Source organism: Papaver somniferum, chromosome 1, assembly GCF_003573695.1.
Source record: "Papaver somniferum cultivar HN1 chromosome 1, ASM357369v1, whole genome shotgun sequence".
In the NCBI taxonomy this organism is placed as follows: Eukaryota; Viridiplantae; Streptophyta; class Magnoliopsida; order Ranunculales; family Papaveraceae; genus Papaver; species Papaver somniferum.
In genome coordinates, this window is record NC_039358.1 from 213,019,044 (window position 1) to 213,043,083 (window position 24,040).

Sequence of the window (24,040 nt, forward strand, 5' to 3'; positions counted from 1 at the left end):
TCGGCCGATAACCATCAAATATTTCTCCCGAATACTGTCGATGTTCTTGAGAAATGAAGAACACGACTACATTCGGAAGTAAAGGAGCATGAATATCGTCCGAATCTGGATAAATAACCGAAAACCCTAGAATTATTTTTTCTCGATTCGTCGAATTAAAGCGAAATAAACCCCAAAAATGATAGATTCTTACCTAATTGGGGCCATTTGACTTTGGAATGGAAATTTTTTTTTTCTTCCACAATCGGAAGATAATAGGAAACTGGAAGAAGAAGAGTTGAAATGAGTAGAATTGTTTTTGATTTGGTTTTTATACAGTTTTACCATAAGGGCATTTATGTAACTTCAATATCATATAGGGTACCCCTTAACTAGAGTCTTTGGTTGGGTATAAATTGATGGCCCCTAAATCCTTTGGGGTGTCCCCTAAAAACGCTAGGCTTTTTAGGCCTAAGTTAGTCCATTTTTTGTGTAAAATATTAGGGGTACAAACAGTTAGATTACCAGCAAAATTTGAGATGAACTTTTAGAAAAAAAAAAAAAATTGGGAAGCATATTATTTATTTTTTTAATTTTTGCTTCTATTATCTAAACATCCTCTGTGTCAGAGATTTCTACTTTGGTTTGTGATAACAAACCGGAAGACAATTTGTCTGGCTGGGCTTTTGTAGTAAATTTTTTTCAGATGACAGGTTAGCAAAGCAAGGTTAACCTAGCCTAAAAATAGGAACCGTGATTTTGGGCATACTGAATTCTTACTAGGCATACTGCATAAAGATAAAAAAAGGTTGTGAAATAGCAAAATCAGATTACCCCTTAACCCAAATTTTTTTTAATGGCAAATCTGCCTTTTACGTATTAGTGTTAGCAATATTGATTAGTGATTAAATATTTTGGTTAGTGATTAAGATAATTTTCAGACTTATAAAGGTTGTTTATATGATATTTTGGATCATGGTTCGGCGAAACAGGTTGAGGTTCGGCTCACATCTATGAGCCGAATCTACCAATTGATGAACGGTTCGGCTCACTGAATCTGTTTACTGCATGCGCCGAACCTATAATTTTCAATTCCAACCCTTTTGCTAGACACTAGTTCGGCTTATATGAAAGTTTCATAATAAGCCGAACAACATCTTGAATAGCTCGGGAAAAAAATAATTACTGGTTCGGCTTATATTTCGAAAATCGTATGAGCCGAACATCAATTTGTTATTTTTTGGGTTAAAATATTGTTATTGGTTCGGCACATATTGAGAATATCATAATAGTCGAATCTCGTAAATGTGCTAGGTTCGGCATATATTATGATTATTGAATACGCTGAACCCCTATGCATCTCTATATGTGACTAGGTTCGGCTTGAAATTTCATGAAATTTCATGCCGAACTGTTCATATACACTTACAGGAAGCTTTTGTGAAGAACAGTTCGGCTAAAAACGCAACTCAGTTTTGAGCCGAACCCAACACTGTAACCGTCATTTAATCGATGAAAAACAGCAAATAGGAGATTGGGTTTGTAAAACTTGCTTTCTTATCCTCATTTCCGGAGTTGGAGATGCAGTTGGTTCAATTTCTGGTTCAATTTGTGGTTGATTTTCAGTTTCTACACCTTCATCTTCAATTGGTTCTTCTTCTTCAATTGATGGATTAGAAGACGAATGGTTTGCCTAGACCCTGCTTTCTTTGTACGAGTCTTTATGTGGTTGAGTTTAATCGACGATCAAATTTTTACGAATCGACAATTAATCACGATGATGAATTTTTTTTTCGCAGGAGGGGGAAGAGTTCGGCTAGAGGAGGAGGAAGAAGAAGAGATAGTAAGGGAAACTGATTTTGATTTTTTAGAAAACTGATTTTAGATTTTTGTATTAAGGGTATATAGGTAATTGAACTACCTATAGGGTACCCCTTATAAGGTCACCCAAGATGGGACTATTATTTTGTATGCCTAGAAAGATTTAGGTATGCCCAAAATCAGGGTTCAAAAATAGAGTAGAATGTCTATGTCATGAAATTTTAGTGGTTCCAATCAGTCCAGAAAAAAAAATTTAGTTGGTAATTTGTGAATGGCGGCCCCATGAATATGGGTGGTCTCTAGTGTTGTTTCAGCCTGAATTGTGCATATTTTATAACAAGCTTATTAGAGGGGCGGCATTTTAATAGGACAAAAAGGGTCATTACATGATCATTCAAGGTGTCCCTTTCCAAAAAAAATTGGAAATGACAAATTAACCCTCATAATGGATAACATAGTTTAATGATGATAATCAAGTTTAATGTTAATGATTAAATTCACTTATATTAACTCAAAATCAAAACAAAATCAGAATTTAAAGTTTAAAAAAAATAAGTTTGAAGATGGTAGAGAAATTTTAACCCAAAGTGAAGGTCAATCTCAATCGATTGAAGAAATTAACCAACAAAGTGAAAACCCAATGCCTGAAAATGACCAGGTATACTTCTAAATTAGTCCCAACTAGCTTTTTGTTGCTCAAATACGTAAAAAAATTCAATTTCTTACATTCTCAGAACTAATTACGATTGGCATTTCGCTCGTAACCAACCGTATTTCATAGTTACGGTTCGTAAAAGATGAACTACCAACCGTAACTGGTTAAATTTGGGGAAAACCTCAATTGTAAAACCAGTTATGGTTGGTAACTAAATGCTCGATACCAACCGTAACTGAGTTACGGTTGGTAACCAAATGTTTGATACCAACCGTAACTGAGTTACGGTTGGTAAATAAAAATGGTTACCAACCGCAACCGAAGAAAATTTTCAGATATAAGAACATACGGTTGGTAATTGAACTATTACCAACCGTAACAACATCAAATTCTCCAGTTACGGTTCGTAATAGAGTTAAAATCAACCGTAGCTCACATAAACCCAGAAATTTGAATTTCAATTTTCACCTAAGACCCTAATTTCTGATAGAAATTAAACTTAAATCGAACAAAATAAACTAAACCCTAACTGGGTTTTTTCATAATATACCTCATATAAGTCATTACACTTGATTAATTTTCGAATCGCCGATTAATCGAAGACGACGAAATTTCCAGTTTTAATGGAGGTTATAGTTGATGGAGGAGAAGAGAAGATGAAGAAGAAGATGAAAAAAAAACTGATTTGATTTTTTCTGATTCATTAGGTTTAAAAAAAATTGATTTGATTTTGGTTGATTTAAGGTGAAAAGGGTAATGTAGTTAATTTACATCCCCTTTTGGCCATCCCCTAACCAATTAAAGGGACATTACTATCACAATGCCGCCCCTAAACCCTACCGCCCCTATAATAAGCTTGTTTTATAATTCATTTTGTGCCTTTTTTGATTCTAAAAATTGCCAAAATAATAAGGTTAGAAACATAAGGATCCAATTATACTTTAAGCAACATGAATAAAAATAATTTAATCAAAATAGAGCCCTTGAAAATAAAATACACTGTTTAGAACATATATTGACAGAAATTTAATGTACCGTTACAATTGATCGCCGCATACTGTTCAAACCAAGCCCATACCATTATACAAATTCCTCAAATCAAACTACAAACATCTCTTGTGGAGTCTGGAAGCAGCTAAAGCTAATAACAACACGAACATAAGTGCAGCAACCAAAGACAAAATGATGGATGCAGCTGCATGGTGACAATAACTATCAAATACATTACACACTTTTTTCCACTGCGTGTGTGTGTTCCCATGGTAACCTAAAACACCAACAGCAGCAGCAGCTCCGTTTGCAGCGAACAGAAGCGATAAAATGATTAAGTCGAGGAGAATGACTGCTAGATCCAATCCCTTTGATCCGAATCGGTTTGCAATAGCTAAGATTAGAGATAGAGCTGAGTAAACACAAGCCGCAATGTTTATCACCATGAAGAATCTGTATATGAGAAAACAAAACAAAAAGGCTAGTCAGATAAAGCAAGTGAGATAGCACAAAAAAGAAAAGGAGTGTGTACGTAGAAACTGAAGAACTTACACGAAAGCAGACATGTATTGCCACTTAGCATGAGCTTCGACGTTAATCGGTGGTAGATTAGGAAGAAGGGTAACCGGAACAATCTTAGTTTGTTTACCAACAGCCATCACTATAACAGCAACCAAAGTAGTAGCAAAGGCTAGAAACCTAAGAACGTAATCAGAAGTTGCAACACTCCTTTTGTTAGCCCTATTGCTTCCATTTGTTGTTGGTGTTCCATCTACTGGATTCTTGTATCCACTCTGATCAGCCATGTTGAAACTGTTTGAGAGACAAAAGAAAGATAGGGATATATTGAAATGTACTGTTTTTGAGAAAGAGATATGCAAGTACGTGAGAGAATGATTGTGAAGAGGGATGGTTTTAAATAGAAGAGAAAAAAGGGTCGGTCAATACTAGGTGTGAAAATGAAAAAGGAATTGAATGCGGCCTTTTAGATAAGTACAGTAATATGGAAGGAAGTGTTTTATGAGGCTTGTCAGTCTCATCCGATTTTTAAGTAGGGTAAGAAGGGTTTGCACTTTGCATTGAATAATCTTTGGATGTGAACGCTGCCGCAGAAAAAGCCATACCAAAATCAAATTCAATGAGTGCATGTGGGGGACTTCCGGATTGATAATGTAGTTATGTAAGTTGTCAAGGTTAGTCATGTCCCAGAATTGTCTCTACATTGAATTGGATTTGGACTTTCAACCGAATGAATGCTGGCTTCAAACTTTATCGACTTCCAACAACAAAAAATACATGTGGTTCACAATTCACACAAATGTCTTTGAAACATGCAACAGAATTCATTCCTCACACGTTATGGGTTTGAGTAGATCTTTGGGTTTTGATGTGAACGCCACAGAACTGTCTAGCTTGGGGTCCGTGAGAATTAAATTAAACTATCCAAACAACTAGGAGTAGTATATGGGATTCTTCCAGTTGGCTAAGATTTTCACATTTCGTAGTTTCCACATGAACAGCCTGTGGAAGATTCAATTTTGGCTCCACCTACGCGGTTGAGACACAAGGTCAGTTCAACACCGCTGTTTCCCATTTTCACATTAAAAAAGAATTAAAAAAATAATCTAAGATTGAGATTCACACGAACGAGATTTTCAATTCACAATATTTTGTTACTTGTAGTTGGTTTTAAACTACCAATTGCGATAACACATCCACCTAACACACCATGCTTGGAAGAGATGGCCCAGATGGGCTATATGGCAATAAAAAGGGGAACCACAAAAGCTGTAAGAAATTGAACTTTAAACTGATCAAAACCTGATAAAAGGAAGATTAAAGAAAAGGTGTGTGACCGATCACATGCTATACTATTTACCATCTTCATAAGAAGCGAACAACAATCAAATCAGTTCCTGCTTTCTGCTGCCTTTCTGAAGCTCAGCATACTGTATCTAGCAGAGAAATACTAATTTTAAGGAATGCTAAACCAATGTTTGGCCCGTATTTGTCTGCAAAGAATGTCTGTTACTTTGCAGTCATCAGAAGCCAGCAATACAAGAGATTTAGTACGGCAAAATCCAAAGTTGGGAGTAGCTCTAAATAGCAGATATGCCCACTTAGACTAACAGTACATCTATCTTGAGTGAATTGATTTAGACAGAGATGAAGAAATGTATTATTATGTTAAAACTGGAGCATCATAATGTTGAAGCAGACACATCAAACAGAGAAATACTATTTCAAAAAAATGTAAAACTAATTTTTGACCTGTATCCGTCCGCAAAGAATGTCTGTTACTTTGCAGTCATCAGAAGCCAGAGCAAAAAATGTCAAAAGGTGTAATCAATCGCATGTTATACCATTTACCATCTTCATATGAAGCAAAGAACAATGAAATAAATTCCAGCTTTCTGCTAGAACAGACGCCTTTCCTAAGCTTAGAACGAAAGCTAGAGTATCATAACATAGAAACAGCTATATGGCACAAATGTATCTTAACAGATGAAGACTAATTCTAAGGAATGTTTGACCCGTATCTGTCCGCAAAGAATGTCTGTTACTTTGCAGTCATCAGAAGCCAGCAATATAGGAGATTTACTGAGGCAGGATCCGAAGTTAGGAGTAGCCATCCGTAATGCTCCAAATATCGGAAATGTCCGCGTAGAGCGAACAGTACATCTATCTTGTGTGATTTACTGATTTGACCTAAACAAATATGAAGAAACGTCTCCTTATTCACCTCATACGGATATTACTTGTATCACATCATTGTGTCAAAACCCAAACATCACAACGTTGAAGCAGACACATTATACAGATGTATCTTAACAGAGAAATACTATTTCAACTTTCGAGAAATGTGAAACTAATTTTTGACCCGTATCTGTCTGCAAAGAATGTCTGTTACTTTGCAGTCATCAGAAGCCACCAATATAGGAGATTTACTATGGCAGAATCAAAATTTAGGAGTAGCCATCTGTAATGCTCCAAATAGCGGATATACGACATAGAATTAAAAGAAATACAAGATCAAAGCCTTAAAACTTGTCTCAACCACAAGACTGTCAATACTGCTAAATAAAAGAAAGTGAATAACGAAAAATAAATAAAGATTACGTATATTGTACACAAGACAGTCAAATATGCAAATGATATCCATGCTTATTAGCACACAGCATTACAAAGATCTATATGCTAAAGCTCTGCTAGGGAAGGGGGTCTATGGATCCTGGTTAAGAATGCCAAGCAATTTTCTAAAATATTTTGTATGATTTCAATTTGAGGCTGAAGTTAGGAGTTCTGTGACAAAATAATAAAACTATCAAGTAATATGAGCCCCCAAAAAAAAACCTACACAATCAACTAAACTGGGATGGAGGGAGTATGATCTTGAAGATGCCTAAAAATGTAATGGCCTGAAACATGACTATTTGAGCATAAATACATATATGCACCTTGGAGTGTGACAAACTACAAATGTCTTAGTAGCTCAGAAACAATGAGTGCATCTAGAACCTCCTTTATATGTACCCATCTGGTTCCTTCAAGGACTCGAACGAACAGCCATAACACCTTGCTGCAAGAGAAGAAAAAATAAGACTGCAAAGTATATAGTTCCAAGCAAACTGCATAAAGCCGTCATGATCATACTTACCACAGAGTCCCTCTATAGCCTGTTGAGGATCTGTAACTTCTTGGTAGGAAATATTAGTCACCCGGAACCATGGCCCTAAAATCAGAAACAAGATATGGAAAAAGTTACATCATTTGCACTAAATCCTCATAAAGTCAACGATTCAGATATTCATTAATATACCAATAAGATTAATATCAGATTATTAGTAAACCAATGTTTGTAACTTATAAGATCATTTACACCATCATACTACAATTATTACCAATCACTGCAATCCATCACATAGTAGCACCATAAAAACTAATGGCCACATGCATGAGTATGATACGGAATGAAAAGAATGCAACCTTTTTGGGTAAAAAGTCGAACAAAGATATTCTGACTATCGTCCGATAGTGATTTAAATGATCCTGTGGAATAAACACACAACTCACAGGTTAACAAGGTAATAGATGACCCTAAACAAAGAAAGAAAAATGTTAAGCACGCAAAGAACTGAAACCTCACATACTATACCATGTACCTGCATAAAAATTTTCTTCATCTTTTAAAAGGTGCTAATGACTCCTCAAAACTTCTTGAATCAAAAGACGAAAATTCCGCCGCTACTTTCTCTTGCTAGAGATGAAGTTTTTTTCGCACTCAACCTCATGAAGAACGTCTTCCCGGCCATTCTTTGACATACAACCTGAATTGGAACAACATCATGAGAATATGTTGGAAGAGCTGATATGCTAAAATGCCATGCAATACCACAAAATGAGTTCACGAGAACTCAAAAGTTTCGAGATTAAAGTTCCAATAAATGATTCTTTGATGTAGCAATACCTCAAATACAGTTCTTCTCAATTACAGGGGAGAGATACCTAGCCAACTCCCAGAGGTTGTGACCAACAACTTTTTCACTTCCAGAATCTGTACATAGCACCAGAGACAAGTAACTAGATATTACATTATCCCCAAAGTCCTTACAACATAATAACCAAAAAAAATAAATGTAAAGCATAATATTCACCAGTAAATGTACCTTTATTGCACTGGGATCTTTAACATTATATTGGTCCCTTACAAAAGAGATGGTATGCCCTTTCCTTAAATCAACTTCCTCACCAAATCTATCGCAATGAAAATAGAGAAAATTGCCACCAAAGTACGATCAGTAGATCCATCTACTTCATGCTTAGGGAACATAACATTACAAACAGATGAGCCACATTCACATCTTTCTCCTCAAAAATGTCATCATCTGATGGATTATAATCTTCACCTGACAAAATTTCCATCTTAACCTCTTCATGAGTTTCTAACTTAGGAAATGATTTCAGTGGCAACACATAATGAACGTCATAATTATCGTCAATCACAGGCAATTGAATGATGGCATTTCCCCCAACTTTCTCATCCTTTGGTAATACTACATATTATATCCCTGAGCTTTTTAAAACTAAACTGAAACAGTAATTTAATCAAACACCTTGTAATCTCCAAAGTAACATTTAGCATTGAAAACCAATCCTACCTAAATGAGAATTCATGATCTGATCCTTGAACGGCATTTCCACAAACAGGACAAATAACATAGGAAGAATCTGATCCCCCGATCTCAACAGAAACATCATCATCCAATTTACTGGATTGACAAACCTCTGCTCCATTAGTCGACTTGATGAGATGATAACGCATTTCTAGTTTCATATCAATGAAAAAAATTAGGGTTTTGTTTGTCGGATTCACAAATGAAATTAGGGTTTGAAAATTGATTATTACCACGGAAGGTGTAAGTAGAAAGGATTGACGATCTGAGAGGATTTTGCGGCGCTTTCCGATTAGTCGTACTAGACTTTCTCTTCCAGTAAGTAAGCATGGATTGGAGGAGGCGGAGGTTGAGGAGGAGGAGGAGGTGGTGGAGGAGGAAATATTTTGCCCTAGAATTTGAAGCACTCTTAATTTGTGATGTGTTTCAGGGAAGCTTATAAAATTTGTAGCTCATCCCGCCAAGGAGAGAAGGTGCTGTGTGTGCTGCGAATTCATGGTTTTAAGTTAAGAAATCATCGCGAACCGTTCATTTATGATAAAAATCACAGGAGAAAAACCATTTTTTTCGGGCCAGGAGCTGCAAGAATTCTGGGGAAAAAAAATTCCCGAGTTACCCTTATATACAAAATGGCAGTCACTAAATGCAGCCACACTAAAATTAAACACAACCCTGTCAAAATATCATAAACCTTCTTAACATGGATAAACAACACTTTCTTTAATCATCATCTTCATCTTTCCTAATTCTAAATATGAAAAAAATTGAAAAATCCCTTTTGATGATTAAATCAAGAATGTTTTCGTAATAAAACTTGTTGATTTATGTTAAATTTTGGATGATTAAACCATGAACGTGTTTTCGTAATAAAATTTGCTGATTTGACAAAAGAATGTCACGAAACATGAACTTTAATCAAATCAAATTACGGATTACGAAATAAAAAAAAATGGAGCTTGTTGCTAACACAAATGCATATAAAGATTTTAAAAAGAGTCTAACCGGTGATAAAAGCTTTAGATTTTGTCTTCCATTAGTAAATGTGGTATGAATCGTTGAGTTTATACCACATTTACTAATGAAAGACAAAATCTAAATCTAAAGGTTTTAAAGCTCAACACCAATGTTGGTGTTGGTTGTCTTGAAACAACATTATTCCAATGAAGATAGTTGAGTTTTCTTTACCTGCATCTATATGGTTCACAATATTTTGGAAATGTTGTATTTAATTTGTAGTTGGGTTGTATTTGGTCTCTCCCTATAAAATTCTGGTATTGTGGAGTCTAACTTTGTGCGCACCTCTAAAACCGGGGTGCGTGCACATTCCGTACATCCTTATTCGAGGATTTTTAGGCACAATAATACTAACATATGAAATCTCAGGATCAATACTTATTGTACAAGAACAAAGAGTAATCAAAAGATCTAACATATGAAATCTCAGGATCGATGTCTTTAATCAACCGCGGAATTAAGTATAAGCCCATAACTGCTGCCATCAGTCAACACCGTTTCTGTTCCTCATAATACCAGTAAACCCAATTTCATTTTTGCTATTGACAATCGCCAAAATTCCAAGACTCCATAATCCGAGCAACAGACCCCCATCTCCACTCGATTCCAATTTAATCCATACAAACCCACGGCAAAAAATCACAAGTTTCACTCGACCACTTCATGCCAAGAAACCCCCAATATTGTTGCTGCTATTAACTGCCAGAACCACCACAAATCAAGCCCGTTGATTCGGTTCTATCTTGTTTCACTTGAAGAACAAAAACCATTTCAACTTCAAACTCCCAAACAGATCCATTGTCGATGTTAGAGACTACACAATCGTTTAGGATTCAATTTCGTTCTTAATCTAAGTTTTGATCCTGATTGGGTCTTCATTGTAGTGTAATTGATCATTTTTTTTATCAAAACACAAAATCACATTACTCAAACATAATTTGCATGAAATAATCTCGATTTTTACCAACATCAAGTACTCACTGTTCGTATTTTTCTAGAGTTAAAAAACTCGGTGAAGATGTTCAATTGTTGAAAGAACTGGAGGAGTAAGAGAAAGAGCAGAGAGAGAGGATAGGAGAGAAGAGAGAGGGTCAGAATTAATAGGTCGTTTTATTAAAAGAAATCTGGTTTTGCGTCTAAAAATCCTCGAATAAGGAGGTACAGCATCCCGGTTTTAGAGGGGGCGCACAAAGTTGGACTTAGTATTGTTTTTCCTTTACACTTGACCTAAACTAATTCGAAAATTGAACTAAAAAACGAAGTCCCAAAGGTTTTTGCTTTTGGCTTTTTTATAGAATATGTTTGAATTTTGAATCACTCGAGATTTATAGTTTATTTTCATTTCCAGTGCGATTTACGGTTAGGTCTTATGAAATTTCCTAGCCCTAGCTAGGATTGTTCTTCATTAATTAGGAACATCATAAATTTGCGGCTAGAAAGTTTCTATCGTCCTAGTCATAAATGGGTGTACTCTTATTTCAGTGAAAGACATCGGCTGACTTTGGCTAGGAAATTTCGCACGAACTAGTTGTAGGCATTTAAAGTTCTTCACATATACACAACCTATTCTACGAATAGGTGGTGACCTTTTTTCCTAAGCGTAAGTAGCTGGATACTATAGTAGACAACTATATCGTTTTTCCACTTCTTGGTCGTAGGCTAATGGTTTTTGCAGCCATGGGTTTGTCTAATTTGATAAATCAAGTCGTGGTTTCTACATATTTTAATTTTCACTTAGAATTGGCTAGTTGTTCATCAATTTCTCAGCCTATTTTGGCTTGTACAAAGTTATAAAACTTTTATCATTTTTATAATTCATGTAGATTGTTTTCAATGTTAATTGATCCACCTACTTCAAAAGTCTCACTACAACCCCTCACTTTTGTTATTGGACTCTCTATCTAGGTATTGGCACCCCAGTTCGCACCATCTATGAAAAAAATTCTAATTTGTATGCTTCAAAACTGGATACAAGAGGACTACATCAATAGTGTCGTCAAGACGGAAAAAAGGGCTGAGAAACACTATTCATTCCCCACCAAGATCATTTTAAAATATGGAAAGATTACATCGTGTTAACAAAATATTCATAGTAATATAGTTCATAATAATCTTAAATTGAACAAATATAAAGCACAACAATGGTTAAGACACAAACCTGAAACTTTTGTTAAAAAAAAATACAAGATTATCTAAACATACCCGAAGAGGTAAATAAAAATACAAGGTGTTACATTACTTTCGCATTATAATTATTTTTATAATTAAAGTAATTACACTAATACGTTAACAACATCTTAGGTCGATCATTGTAATTTATTGCTTGGCCGAAATCTAGATCATGTCCAAGATCACCTTGTTGAAGTATTCTTGAGTCATTAACTTCAATAATATTATACAAGCTGCACTTGATACAGATTATTGCAAAAAAATTGGTAGTGTCCTCGGTTCCCTCATCTTTTCAACATTATTAGAGACATTTTAATTTGCTTAACTTAATTGAAAAAGATGATTCAACTTGAACGAAACAAAATTAATGATCAAAATTAAAATGCGAAAATGAAGAGGCCAAACAATAAAATTTCTTCACTATATGTATACGTGTACGTAACTTTTTCTTAGTTCATCATTTTATAATTGTCAAAAATTGAGTAATTAACATGAGAACTTGCTATTACTACTAAGGTTTATTTATTTTTAGGTTTATGATACAATTAACAGTATTTATCTCAGTTTTTCGTATTACTAATAATAAACATTTTGTATGGATATAACATAAGAAACACCAATTTTGCACATTATAAATCTCCTAAAAATTTGTAGTTTCTCATATGTGATTTATGTGGTATCTTAACATTTGAAAATATATAAAATATATGTGATGTATCATGTGATGTTTTTCGCATTTCAAGTTGTAGAATACTACATATATTTTGTACTTTTTTTTAATAATGCTTGTTTCTCTAGGTTTTTATTTGTTGGATTCACTATAATTTAGTTTTTATTATTATTAAAATTTAGTATTGGAAGTTCGATTTGTTTTTTGGAATGAGTTTTCAGTTTTACATCATTATCTAAGATATATATATATCTCAAAAAACCAAAAAAAATAACTCAGAAGCTTCAACATGTATCTTTCCTGGGGTTCTTATGATTTTCATATTGATTAAAGCAAAAGACAAAAAGAAGCAACAATTTTGCAGGAACCCCACGAAACCAAAAATTACTAAAACCAAGTCAACCTAAATATGGCAGCACTGAAACATTTGACATCTGTATTGGTGACTGTGCTGGCATCAATGAAGGTACTCGTCAAAGATGAATATGCATGGACCTATAGTTATTCATTATACTGGTGCATCAACACGCTCCTGAGCATATACTGGGATGTTCACATCGATTGGAGGATGAGGTATGTTATGCCATCTACATATATTGGTATGTCTACATCGATTGGAGGATGAGGTATGTTATGCCGTATGATTCCATCGTGTTGAGTACTATCTTATATAATATTCACTTGAGATTTATCTTCGATAGGTAAGATATAAAAAGTAGTCACAAAGTTCTTCGTCTCAAATTTTGTGATTCCGCAATAACTTCTTATACTATCATATAGTTAAGTTATTGTGAGGTGATTGATATTTCTAGGATGTTCTTCGGGAATATAAGACCGTATTATCAATTCGTTCATGTTCACTTTGATTTATCAAAAAATAGAACAAAAACTTCGTAGGTATTTTTGTGGGAGACAGATTTATCTATCAGAAAAGACTTTTCTGTGGGAGACAAATTTGTTTATAAAGTCTTCGACTTTGGGTCGTAGAAGCTCTGGTGTCTGTATTGTTTCTTTTTCGCATTATATGTTTTATATAATTGAAATATCATAGGTTGTGCGTAGTTCAGTCAGTTGGTAAATCCGACCTTGTTTGTTGGATATAACTTGATTGACACTTGGGCATTGGTCTTTGGTACCATCAAAGTTATTTCTCTTATCAATCAGGATCACGAATTTCTCTCTGTTTGGTTTTCTGATTGGGTTGAGAAATAGAGATAAAGCTCTTTGATATATCTCTTGATTGAGCTCGCTTTTAAGTTGGTGCTCTCGGAATTATATTGGAGTTTAGTCCATACAGATTACCGAACGAATTATTAGGTGTGGTTGTTATACCCTTGCTTTTTCAAATTGGTTTTTGCTTACCATGGAAAATTCAAAAAAAATAAATAAAACCCTAACTTTTTCTACATAGCTTTTTAAATCTTTTACTCAATACCATGGGATACGGGACCTAGCTTTTAATTTCCAACCTTTATACTTTTTCACATATTTTTTTACGGGGTAATCCTCTTCCAATCTTGAATTACTGGATGCAAAATTCTCATTTGGTTGTTTTGAAAAACGAAAAATACTAGATTACCGACAGAAATCCCGTCAAATACCCTGACCCACACAACTGCCAGTAGAGTTGTCAATATCAGTCTGATATCTGGATTCCGTTTCCGAGTATTCGAGATCCTATAGGATTTTATCCTTTTTATCGAATATCGGATCAAATTTGTTATCGGATATTTCTTCCTTAATATATCGGAATCGAATTAGGCTCCATCTGTTTGTTAATATCCGATAAAAATAAGGACTTACTTGTAATTTTCCATCACCATATTAGAGTCGAGTAACCTAAGATAAGAAGGAAAACTTATTCATTTTTCTTTTTTTTCTTCTCTTCTCAGTTCTCAATCCCGCATCTCCACTCTCTGATGTTAAATTGTTAATCAGTCACTCACTCGATCAGGTATTGACTCAATTATCTATGATGTTAATATCTATTTAAATTTGTTCGATTTCTGTATTCGATTGTTATAAATTATGGTTTCTGTTGTTTATACAAAATTAGGGTTTTCTTCTCAATCAATTTCTGTGTATAATCTTTACAATTAGTTCTATGTAAGTTCATTGACTCGAGTAAATTAATGTTCTTTTCAATTGAGCTTCATTCATGTTCTGTCTGGTATTGTTTCTTTCACTTATTGTGCATTTTCTTTGAGCTGTTGTGCGAAATATCCTTCACAAGATATACCGAGTCGGCTTGTTTATTGATTAGTTTTGTTTGCGCTTTTTTGGTGTTTTAGTGTTCTTTTACTTTTCACTTGTTCTTGTATTTATAGAACATAGGTAATTCTAGAAATAGATGGGTTTTTGTATATTGAGGCAAGATAGTGGACTTGTTTTTGGTTCAGGTCCAAGAGGTCTTAGGACACCTTTTGTTTCGGTCTTGTTCTATAGTAATAATAGTTGCAACACCAAAATGTATATGCTCAAGTTTATAGTACAATCCAGATTTATGTTAACTGCTTCTTAGATAACATGTACGAAAGGATACACTGGTTCATCAAAGCATACCAGTTAATTCAACAAGTTTTTGTCGAATGTGTGTTAGTATTAGAGCACTGCTCGGTCGAAATCGCATGCGTTGCTATCTCAAGCATGTTTTTCAATGTTATTGATCAAAACTATAAGTCTTGATTTCTAGTATACTTATAGCTAAGTCTCGGACTAGGATAGAAAGTGTAGTTGAGTTCAAGACTTCATGGCGACCATCATACAAAGACGAAGAACTACTCAAGGAACTGGTGGAACTTCATCGACTAAAAGGTATGTATAAACTTGAACTTATCTATCACTCAAAAGTCTATCTACTCTATCTCCTATCTCGAGACAAAAGTCGTTTTGCTTATAGACTTTGATTATACACATTTGCTATTTCGAGCCGAGTTTATCTCGCTTATCTATTTCTCAAAATATGTGTTGGTAAGCTTTATCTTTGGCCAAGTCCATCTTTACTAGTGACAAAAGTCATATTAAGTTTCAATTACTTGAAAATTGTTTTGACGAACAATAGTATGTGAACAACAACAATATAACGTCCTCTAAGAATGTTTCAATGATTGAAATGAGAGTTTAGATTATATAACCATTGTTGGATATAAGCATTGTGCGGTAACTCATACATGTATAAGTGCTTATTCCTTGAACCAAAGTATGCGTACTTTGCTGCTCAGGAAAACAGGAACTAGATTCCGCGTACCCAGTCCGCGTACTGTCGGAGGTTCTCATCCCGAGAATTTCTGCTGGAGTTTGTGAATTGAAAACAAACTTATTCCGGGTACTTAAGTCCACGTACCAGTCCGTGAACTTAAGTTGGTTATTTTATAAAAACGATTATTCGTGAACTTAAACTTATATAAACTAAGGAATGCAAGTTTGCAAACCGTGGCTATAAAGTTCATGAATCAATTCGAGTGAATCAAATTGTTTTTTCTTCGAATGTGTCTTGTATGCTTCTATAAGATCTAAGAAATTGAAACTCTCTAACGGGTTCGTTTGAGTCATTTGAACTATTTATGGTAAAGAAGAATATGGTTGATATGAAAGTGCTCATATGGCTAACCATTTGGTTAACTACTGTTGAACCAACTAGATGTACATGTTTGTGTAAGGTTACACAAACCTAGATAAACGTGCATTTCATTTGTGTGTAACAAGCTAAGTTTCGATCTGAAAGATATTAGCTTGAATCTAATCAGGTTTTCATCTAACGGTGAATATTGAATGCTTTGTTACTAAGCTAACATTGATTGCAAGCCTTGATTTGAAAGACTGTATAAGGGAGAACTCTAGCAACTTGGGAACCTAATCCCCACACCTCCTGTGTGATACTAGTTGTATTAGCTAGAGTGATTCTCCTTTAACCTTAGGTTTCTACCGAGACCCTGTAGGTTAATGATAGGTGTCTTAAACACTTTCATTTATATCTATAGTTTATGTTTTATTTGTTATTTTTCTTGTGAATCATGTATCTTATGTGTGAGTTTGAGTTTATTAGGTGCAATGTAGTCATTGAGAGCAAAAGAAGGAGAAATCTTCCATTTGGAGCGTAAAAGGCAGACTCATCATTTCACAGGCGAGTGATGGAACCGTAGCCAAGCCAAGCTTTACTTGGTGGCTTGTCACTGTTGGTGGCCTGTAGCATTTGTTGGGCGTATATATCAAATTCACTCATTACCTGGCCCTGAATTCAAGAGAATGTGTTTCTCCTCTTCATTACACTCGACCTAAACTTGAGAGATTTGAGAGGTGGTGACTGCAGACATGAGAACCAGAGATGAAGAAGGAACCAGGTTGGAATCAGGGTTAGTGGTGGATCTAAAATTGAGAGGAGTGATTGAAGAAGATGGTGGTGTTATCATTAATGGAGGTTGATGTAGATGTAGGGTGTGATTGAAAACCAGATCGAGCAGGAATCAGTTTGGAGCGAGAAATTCAGGAAATAAAGACTGGGTTTCTGTTGTTGAGGGTGATTTAGGTCAGGAATTGATAGAGGAGATGTTCATGTGATTTGAAGTGGTGATGAATATAGGAGAAAGAAGATAATGTCGCTGATGATTTTCATGGGTTTGAGATGCAGAATGAGGTTTGCTGTGAAGATTTCAGAGAAGGATTGACTGAAGAATTGGAGCTAATGGGTTACAGAATTAGGGTTTGAATCACTTATTTTGGCAGAGAGATGAAGAATGGGGTGTTGTCTGTTTATGAAGTTGTTAGGGCTTGAGAGAAGACTCAGATGAAATTGGTGAAGGAGATATGGTGTTACAGATGACGCTCATGGTGGTATATTGCAGGTGACAGTGATACTGAGATCTATTTTGTGAATGTTGCAGGGTGATGATTGTAGCTGTACATGGGAGTTTCACTGTTGTTTGTGCATCTGAGCTGAGGGATTGAGAAGAATAACTTGTTGCTGGGTGGTTGCTAATGAAGCTACAGGCAGTGTTGGTTTTATAAATTGATTCACAGGATTTCGAAATACTGGTGGAAGATACAGAGAAGCGGTCGATGAGGTTGAGCTTAAATGATTGAATGGTCTGGTAGAGTAATCGAAGGCACCGGTGTTGTTGTGTGGTTGGCTTGTATTAGCCACAGTTGATATGAGAGTTCCGTGGAGTTATAGTTGCACCTGAATTGAAGCTGTTGTTACAGCTGATTGAAGTTGCAGAATGAACCGATGCCGCAAATGGTTGAAATGGAGTGGAACTGGTGGGGTTATTTGGTGATACAAAGCTGTTGTAGTCAGTTTGAGTGAATTGCAGGAGATGGGTCTTAACTGAGGTTGGAGATGCTCATCTAGATGTATGCTAGGATGTTAACATTGCAGTAATGACTTGAGAGTATCAGCTGAGGTGGGATGCATGGACCATGAGTTTCACGGATAAGTTCGAGCTGCTGATTGCTTGTGATGGAATTGAAGAATGCAACTGAAGTTGGGAGTTACAGCAAATGGATTGAATGTTTGAGTTGTATGCAAGATGGCTGAGTTGCAGGGGTTGAAAAGAAGCTGTTTGTGACTTGGTTTGGTGCAGTGTATGTTCTGATGAATCTGATCATACTTAGAATGAGAGATGGATGTGCAGGTGGCATCTGGTGTTGGCTGCCATAAGAAATTGATGGCAATGGTGGAGACTCAGGTGCAGGTGCAAGGCAAGTGATGTTGCTGTTGCTGTCAGTAAGAGAAGCAGTTGTTAATGAGCTGCAGAATGGAAGATGCAGCTGAAAGTGGAAGCTACAGCCAATGGATTGAAGGTTTGAGCTGTGAGAATGCCTGAATTGCACTAGATGAATGATTAGGATTATGTATATGAATGAAATGTGCAGGGATTGAACTGAGATGGAGAATTGAAGACAAGGTGATGCTATGTCATGGAAGAAGAGAATTTGGTCCTGGTCTGGGAGTGTAAAGATCTGGTTGTTGTTGAGGATAAACTCAGGTGGAATAAAATTACAAGGCTGAGATGGCTTTTGTTTATCTGCAATGGGGTGGTTTTGCTGGTGGTGGTCTGAGATGTGGTTATGAGCTGCTGCTGTTGCCACTTTGAGCAGGAATCCACAAAGAGAGTTTAGAAGGAGCCGAGTCTTTGGTGGTTTGATAGGGTTGCAGCTGAAATGGAATTGTTATGCAGCTGGGTATAAATCTTTTGCTGTAATTTGTGTTGCCTCAACTATTTATTGTTGCAGTTAAAGAGGAGCTGAAAATGGTGGTGATTGTGCTGAATTAACAAACATGAGTCTTGCTGAGAAGATTGAGATGAGTTAGCTCTGGCTTGTGCTGCAGTAATCGAGATGGTTGTGCAAGAAGGGTTGAGCAAAGTGCAGAGTGATGCACCACAATAGCGCATCAGTGGTTGTGGCCTGTGCAATGACCTTGGCCAGAACCAACTCAGTTAAGTCAGGTGGATTACTCAAACCTGACTCATCTGATTGGTTCTAACTGAGTTGACCCGATTGACTGACTCAGTGATCTTGACTGAGTTGACCCAGTTGACTGGTGACCGGTTTGACTTTGCCGGTCACCTGAGTTTTTTTCCGGCAATTCCCCGGCCACTTTACCAGTTTCCGGCTACTACTTTTCGGGACATATTTTCACTTGGGTACTCCTCACATATGGGCTTGGTGGATATTTTGTTATTGGACTTAATTTTGGAAGTTGGAGAAAAGCTACAAAAGAAGGAAAGTTTTCTACAACTTTGGAGCACGTATTATTATTCTTGGAGCTTTGGAGATAGCCGCAACTAGGGTTTGCTTTCGTTTATTTTTCATCTTCTTCAATTCATTTTTGATTATGATTATGATGAACTCAAAAGCTATGAGTAGCTAAACACAATTATTGGTTATGGGATAAAAGTTGATTTCTTAAGCTATGAGTAGCATATTACTTTTGACGCATACAACAGTGATCAAATTTTGGCGCCGCTGCCGGGGAGGCATACGACTTGTTATTAAGTTTTTAGTTTGTTATCATCATTTCTGCTTTCATATTTGTTTTTTGTTTCTTGTCTTGTTTCTCACTTGTTTGCGAGAATTGTTTTCAAGTACCTAATCCCTGGCTTCTAAAGATTGGAATTATCCAATGTGCGAGATAGCTACTCGAAGAGGCACAATACTCCAACCAAGTCAAGACACGACGGAAGAACAAGAGTTAGAAGTGGAAGAAGATTTACAACTAGAAGAAGAACAAGAGGATCCATTCGTAGAAGAACCACTAGTTGAAGAAGAAGAAGAAGCAATGGGTGATGCAAATCGTACACTCAAGGACTTGGCTTCTCATAGGCTTGATGCACAACAGTGGTGTATTGAGACAAACTCAACCTTCGAGATCAAGCTGGGGTTGCTTAGAGAGTTACCAAAGTTCCATGGCATGGTGAATGAAGACCCAAACAAGCATCTTATGGAATTCATTACTATTGTCAAGGTCATGCTTCCAGCGGAGACTGATGCCGATGGTGCAATGTTGAAAGTTTTTCCATTTTCTATGATGGATAGAGCTAAGGATTGGTTGTACTCTTTGCCATCTGGAAGTGTCACTACATGGAACGGGTTGAAGAAACTCTTTCTAGAGAGGTATTTTCCTGCGTCAAAGGCTACTCAAATTCGCAAAGAGATATGTGGGATAAAGCGAAATGTGGGAGAATCTTTATATGAATGTTGGGAGCGATACAAGAGATTAGTGGCAAGCTGTCCACACCATCAATTCAGTAACGTTATGATAATCCAAAAATTCTACGAAGGTCTCCAATCTAGTGATAAATATCTTCTTGATGCACCGGGTGGTGGTGCACTAGTGAACAAGACGGTGGCCCAAGCTACCGAGTTGATTGAAAGCATGGATGCAAACTCACAACAATTCTACACAAGAGGCGAACCAATGGTTATGCGGGTGCGCGAAGTTGCGGATTCATCATCACACCGTGATCAAAGGATGGATAATATGGAGAAAATGATGGAAAAGATGGCTGCAGTTATTTTACCTTCATATTGTGAAGAGTTAGACCAAGCTAGTGCGGTCTTTTTTCCAAATCAGAAAAGACGATATGATCACTACTCCAACACTTACAATCCGGGATGGAGAGATCATCCAAATTTTAGCTATGCCAACAAGCAAGGTGCAGTCCAACAACCTACTTTCAACCGTTTGGGTGGATTTCAACACAACAACAACAATTCTAGCCGCAACATCAAGAATTTCAACAACCACAACAATCGATGCAAAATCAAGGTTCCGATATTGATGCAAAGTTTCAAACAATGACGCAGGGCATTTCTACTATGTTTAAAGAAAGTCAGCAGGAAACTAAGAGTGTTATCAAGGATTTGCAGACACAAATGGGCTCCATGGTGATGGACATAAACAAATTGAAGGCACAAAATAGTGGGAAACTCCCTTCTCAACCCATTAACTAGGGCTGTTCATGGTCGGTTTTGGTTCGGTTTCTAGCCAAACCAAAACCGAAACCAATACTATTGGTTTCTAAAAATCTAAACCAAACCAATCCATTAACCATTGGTTCGGTTTCCAAATGGTTCCAGTTGGTTTCGGTTTGTCCCAGTGGTTTTTGGTTAACCAATAATTATGTCAAACCAAAAAAAAATACACAAATTTACAGATAAAAAAATCGTAGTTGCCGATAGTATTGGTTTACACAAATATACAGACAAAAAAATAATCAAGAATAGTTAAAGCTTACTCTAATTCTAGATATCAAAAGAAGATATATAAGATATCTTAATTTAGTTATTGACAAATAAAAAAGAAGGAAGACGGGAAGAAAAAAGTCGAGTAGCAGCAGCTGTAGTTGGGGATGGAGAAGGGAGGCGGCTGAGAAAAAGAGAAAGAGGGAGAGTATCATAATGAAATATTAGATTTAGGGTTTCTATTTATCCTCTAAATCAATGGGTAGAATCTAATACTTTTAAATCGACGGTAGAAATTAAGTTTAAAAATTAATCGGTTCCCCTATGGTTTTTGGTTCGGTTTTCAGGTCAAACCAAAACCAAACCAGTAATGTCGGTTTTTCAACTTTTTTTACCAAACCAATCCAAATCTAAATGGTTTGGTTCGGTTTCTTTCTTATTGGTTTGGTTCGGTCGGTTTCCAACTGTTAACCGACATCATGTTCAGCCCTACCATTAACCCAAAAGAGGGTGCCAATGCTATTACGTTGAGAAGTGGTACACAACTTGTGCAACCCGAGGTTACTGATTCGGGCAAGGTGGAAACACCAAAGGAACCTGTTTTGGAGGAGAAGAGTGATGATTCTCCCCAAACTTCTGATGTACGTGATGGTATTTTTCAATGATGTTGTAGTAAGATGATTCGTTCACTCAGACTTGTTGAAATCGTTTTTAGGATTAATAAAGGAAAAACACTAAAAATATACAAATTATGTCACAAGATGAAGAGACGATGAGACGCGGGATTCCACTACTTTTCATATTGTTATGGTTCAGTCATTAACTGTAGACAATATAGCTCAAACAAAAGAAGTTGTGACTCTAGTTCTTTGCCAAAAATAGATTTCATAAAATATTATTTGTATTTAGAACTAAGCATGCGACATCTAACAAAATAACAAATAATTAATAGAAATCATAAAGCAATTAAATCTATGCAAAAAGTCAATAAAAGAATTAATTCATTTACCACAATCATGAAAAGTTGCTTCCTCTGTTGTCCCAGTGATGGGGTCTAGCTCCGCATGGTGAAAACACACTCAAAAGAATTTTTCATTGCTCAAAAAGGTGTTTACAGGGAGAAAAGGTATAAAACATGGCCTTTGTAACAGTTATAATTGTTACAGATACAACAATAAACTATTACTGACGCTGTAGATTCTACGACTGTCACTATGTGTCGCAACCACTGTAGCAATTACGACTGCTCCTTGTAGTCTTATGTTCTTCGTATGTTCTTCAATGGCAGCAGCAGAGACAATCTCTACAACTTGATTTTTCGACTCTGCAGTGCTCTATTCTATCCCCTAACTCTCCATTCTGGACTCTTGTACCTTCAGAAGCACCTTCAGGTACTGGAGTTGTTGTTCGAATTTGTAGGAAGAGATCGAACTCGGCATCCTGAAAATTAACGTATTCCAGATCTCTTTCTCAAAGAGCTGCTGCCATGAATTGCTTCTGCAACTCCCATTATCAGACCCCATTTCTGTAAGGTCGCCTTTTCCTTTTGCAGAGACTTAAGTAGATCTTTGGCAAAGCAGAAAAATGAGAAATGAAACTTCAATATGTTCTTCCTAGAGAAAAGATGTGGTGAGTAGCAAGACACGTTCACTTATCTTCTTGCACACATGATCTTCACATGCTCGAACCATTTAGTGGATGGCCATGAGATGCAGACTTGGAAATCCATGAAGTCATAGTGCCTTGAACTGCTGCATTGGTGCATATAGCGCAAATACCGTTTAGCCCCTTGTTTAGCCATATATTCCTTGGGTGAACAGATTTTTTTTGTAATTCCTGTAAATGACTTAAAACGAAACTATTAGCTGGCTTATGATACCTAGATAGTGTAAATGTGGGTATAAAAGTGTTGTACTTGTGTGCTTATCAGATTCCCCCACACTTACATTTTGCTATTCCCGAGCAAAACAAAACAAAATCCGCTCTACAGCTGGATAAAATAGGAGATAGGGGTATCCACTCTACAACTGGATAAAATAGGAGATGGGCAATTAAGATGGAAGGGTATCCGCTCTACAGCTGGATAAAATAGGAGATATGGGTATCCGCTCTACAACTGGATATGGGGAAAAATCTGCTAAACAGTAAGACCGAACCACTAAACAGTGGTTGAGAGAAGCTCACTAAACAGCAAGGCAAACCACTAAACAGTGGTGTAAATATTTCTGCTACACAGCTAGACAAAAAATCAAAAAGACCCGCTCAATAGCCGGTCATGACATGAAAATGAACCATTTTTTTTGTTTTGAAAATTCATAACGAAATTGAATACCTACCACAAATATATATGATTAACCACTCCCCCACACTTAAACTTTACATTGTACTCAATGTAATTGAGTCATCCAACGTAGAGTTAAGGTGAGAATTCTAAAATGTGATATGCAATAGGCAAAAAAAGATATAAGGTAGAGTAAAGGGAACAAAACTGATGGGTCGACTCCCACGAAGCGAATAATATTTGATCCCTGCTTGCGCACGGCAAGTAATCTCAAACAAAGTGAAGATAATACACAACAACCTTCCAAGCATATATATAAAGTCTGAAAAGTTGGGGATCAACCCAACATATCAGGTTAGCTGCAAATAAGAACCCGCACAGACTATAATTAACCAAACATATGAGAAAACCCATTCCCTGTTCAAAACAATAAACAAGTGATGTTCTGTCGGGATCAGTAAACCCATTCCCTGTTCATAAAACCTTTTCTTGTGAGGCAGAGTCGAGACTTTTGATCACTCCGAACCCGAATTTCTTTCGATAAGGGATGGTTATTTCTCTCTCAACTTTTAAGGATGAGATTGTGTTCATATATGTGTCTA

The 24,040-nt window shown here is 36.2% G+C and overlaps 1 protein-coding gene and 1 long non-coding RNA gene across 2 annotated transcripts; both read right to left on the bottom strand.

Annotated features, from left to right (window-relative positions):
- Positions 1–3,410: 3,410 nt before the first annotated feature.
- LOC113315297 (CASP-like protein 1E2) lies at positions 3,411–4,385 on the bottom strand. The gene is made up of 2 exons (XM_026563594.1): positions 3,998–4,385; positions 3,411–3,898 (listed from the first exon to the last, which is right to left on the bottom strand). Exons 1-2 carry the CDS (start codon positions 4,249–4,251, stop codon positions 3,559–3,561), a joined length of 594 nt encoding a protein of 197 aa, XP_026419379.1. The 5' UTR covers positions 4,252–4,385; the 3' UTR covers positions 3,411–3,558.
- A 2,142-nt stretch (positions 4,386–6,527) lies between these two features.
- On the bottom strand, positions 6,528–9,285 carry LOC113315300. The gene is made up of 6 exons (XR_003342915.1): positions 8,113–9,285; positions 7,914–8,000; positions 7,609–7,773; positions 7,433–7,495; positions 7,104–7,178; positions 6,528–7,025 (listed from the first exon to the last, which is right to left on the bottom strand). It is a non-coding gene; the product is annotated as an uncharacterized LOC113315300 (long non-coding RNA).
- Positions 9,286–24,040: the final 14,755 nt, after the last annotated feature.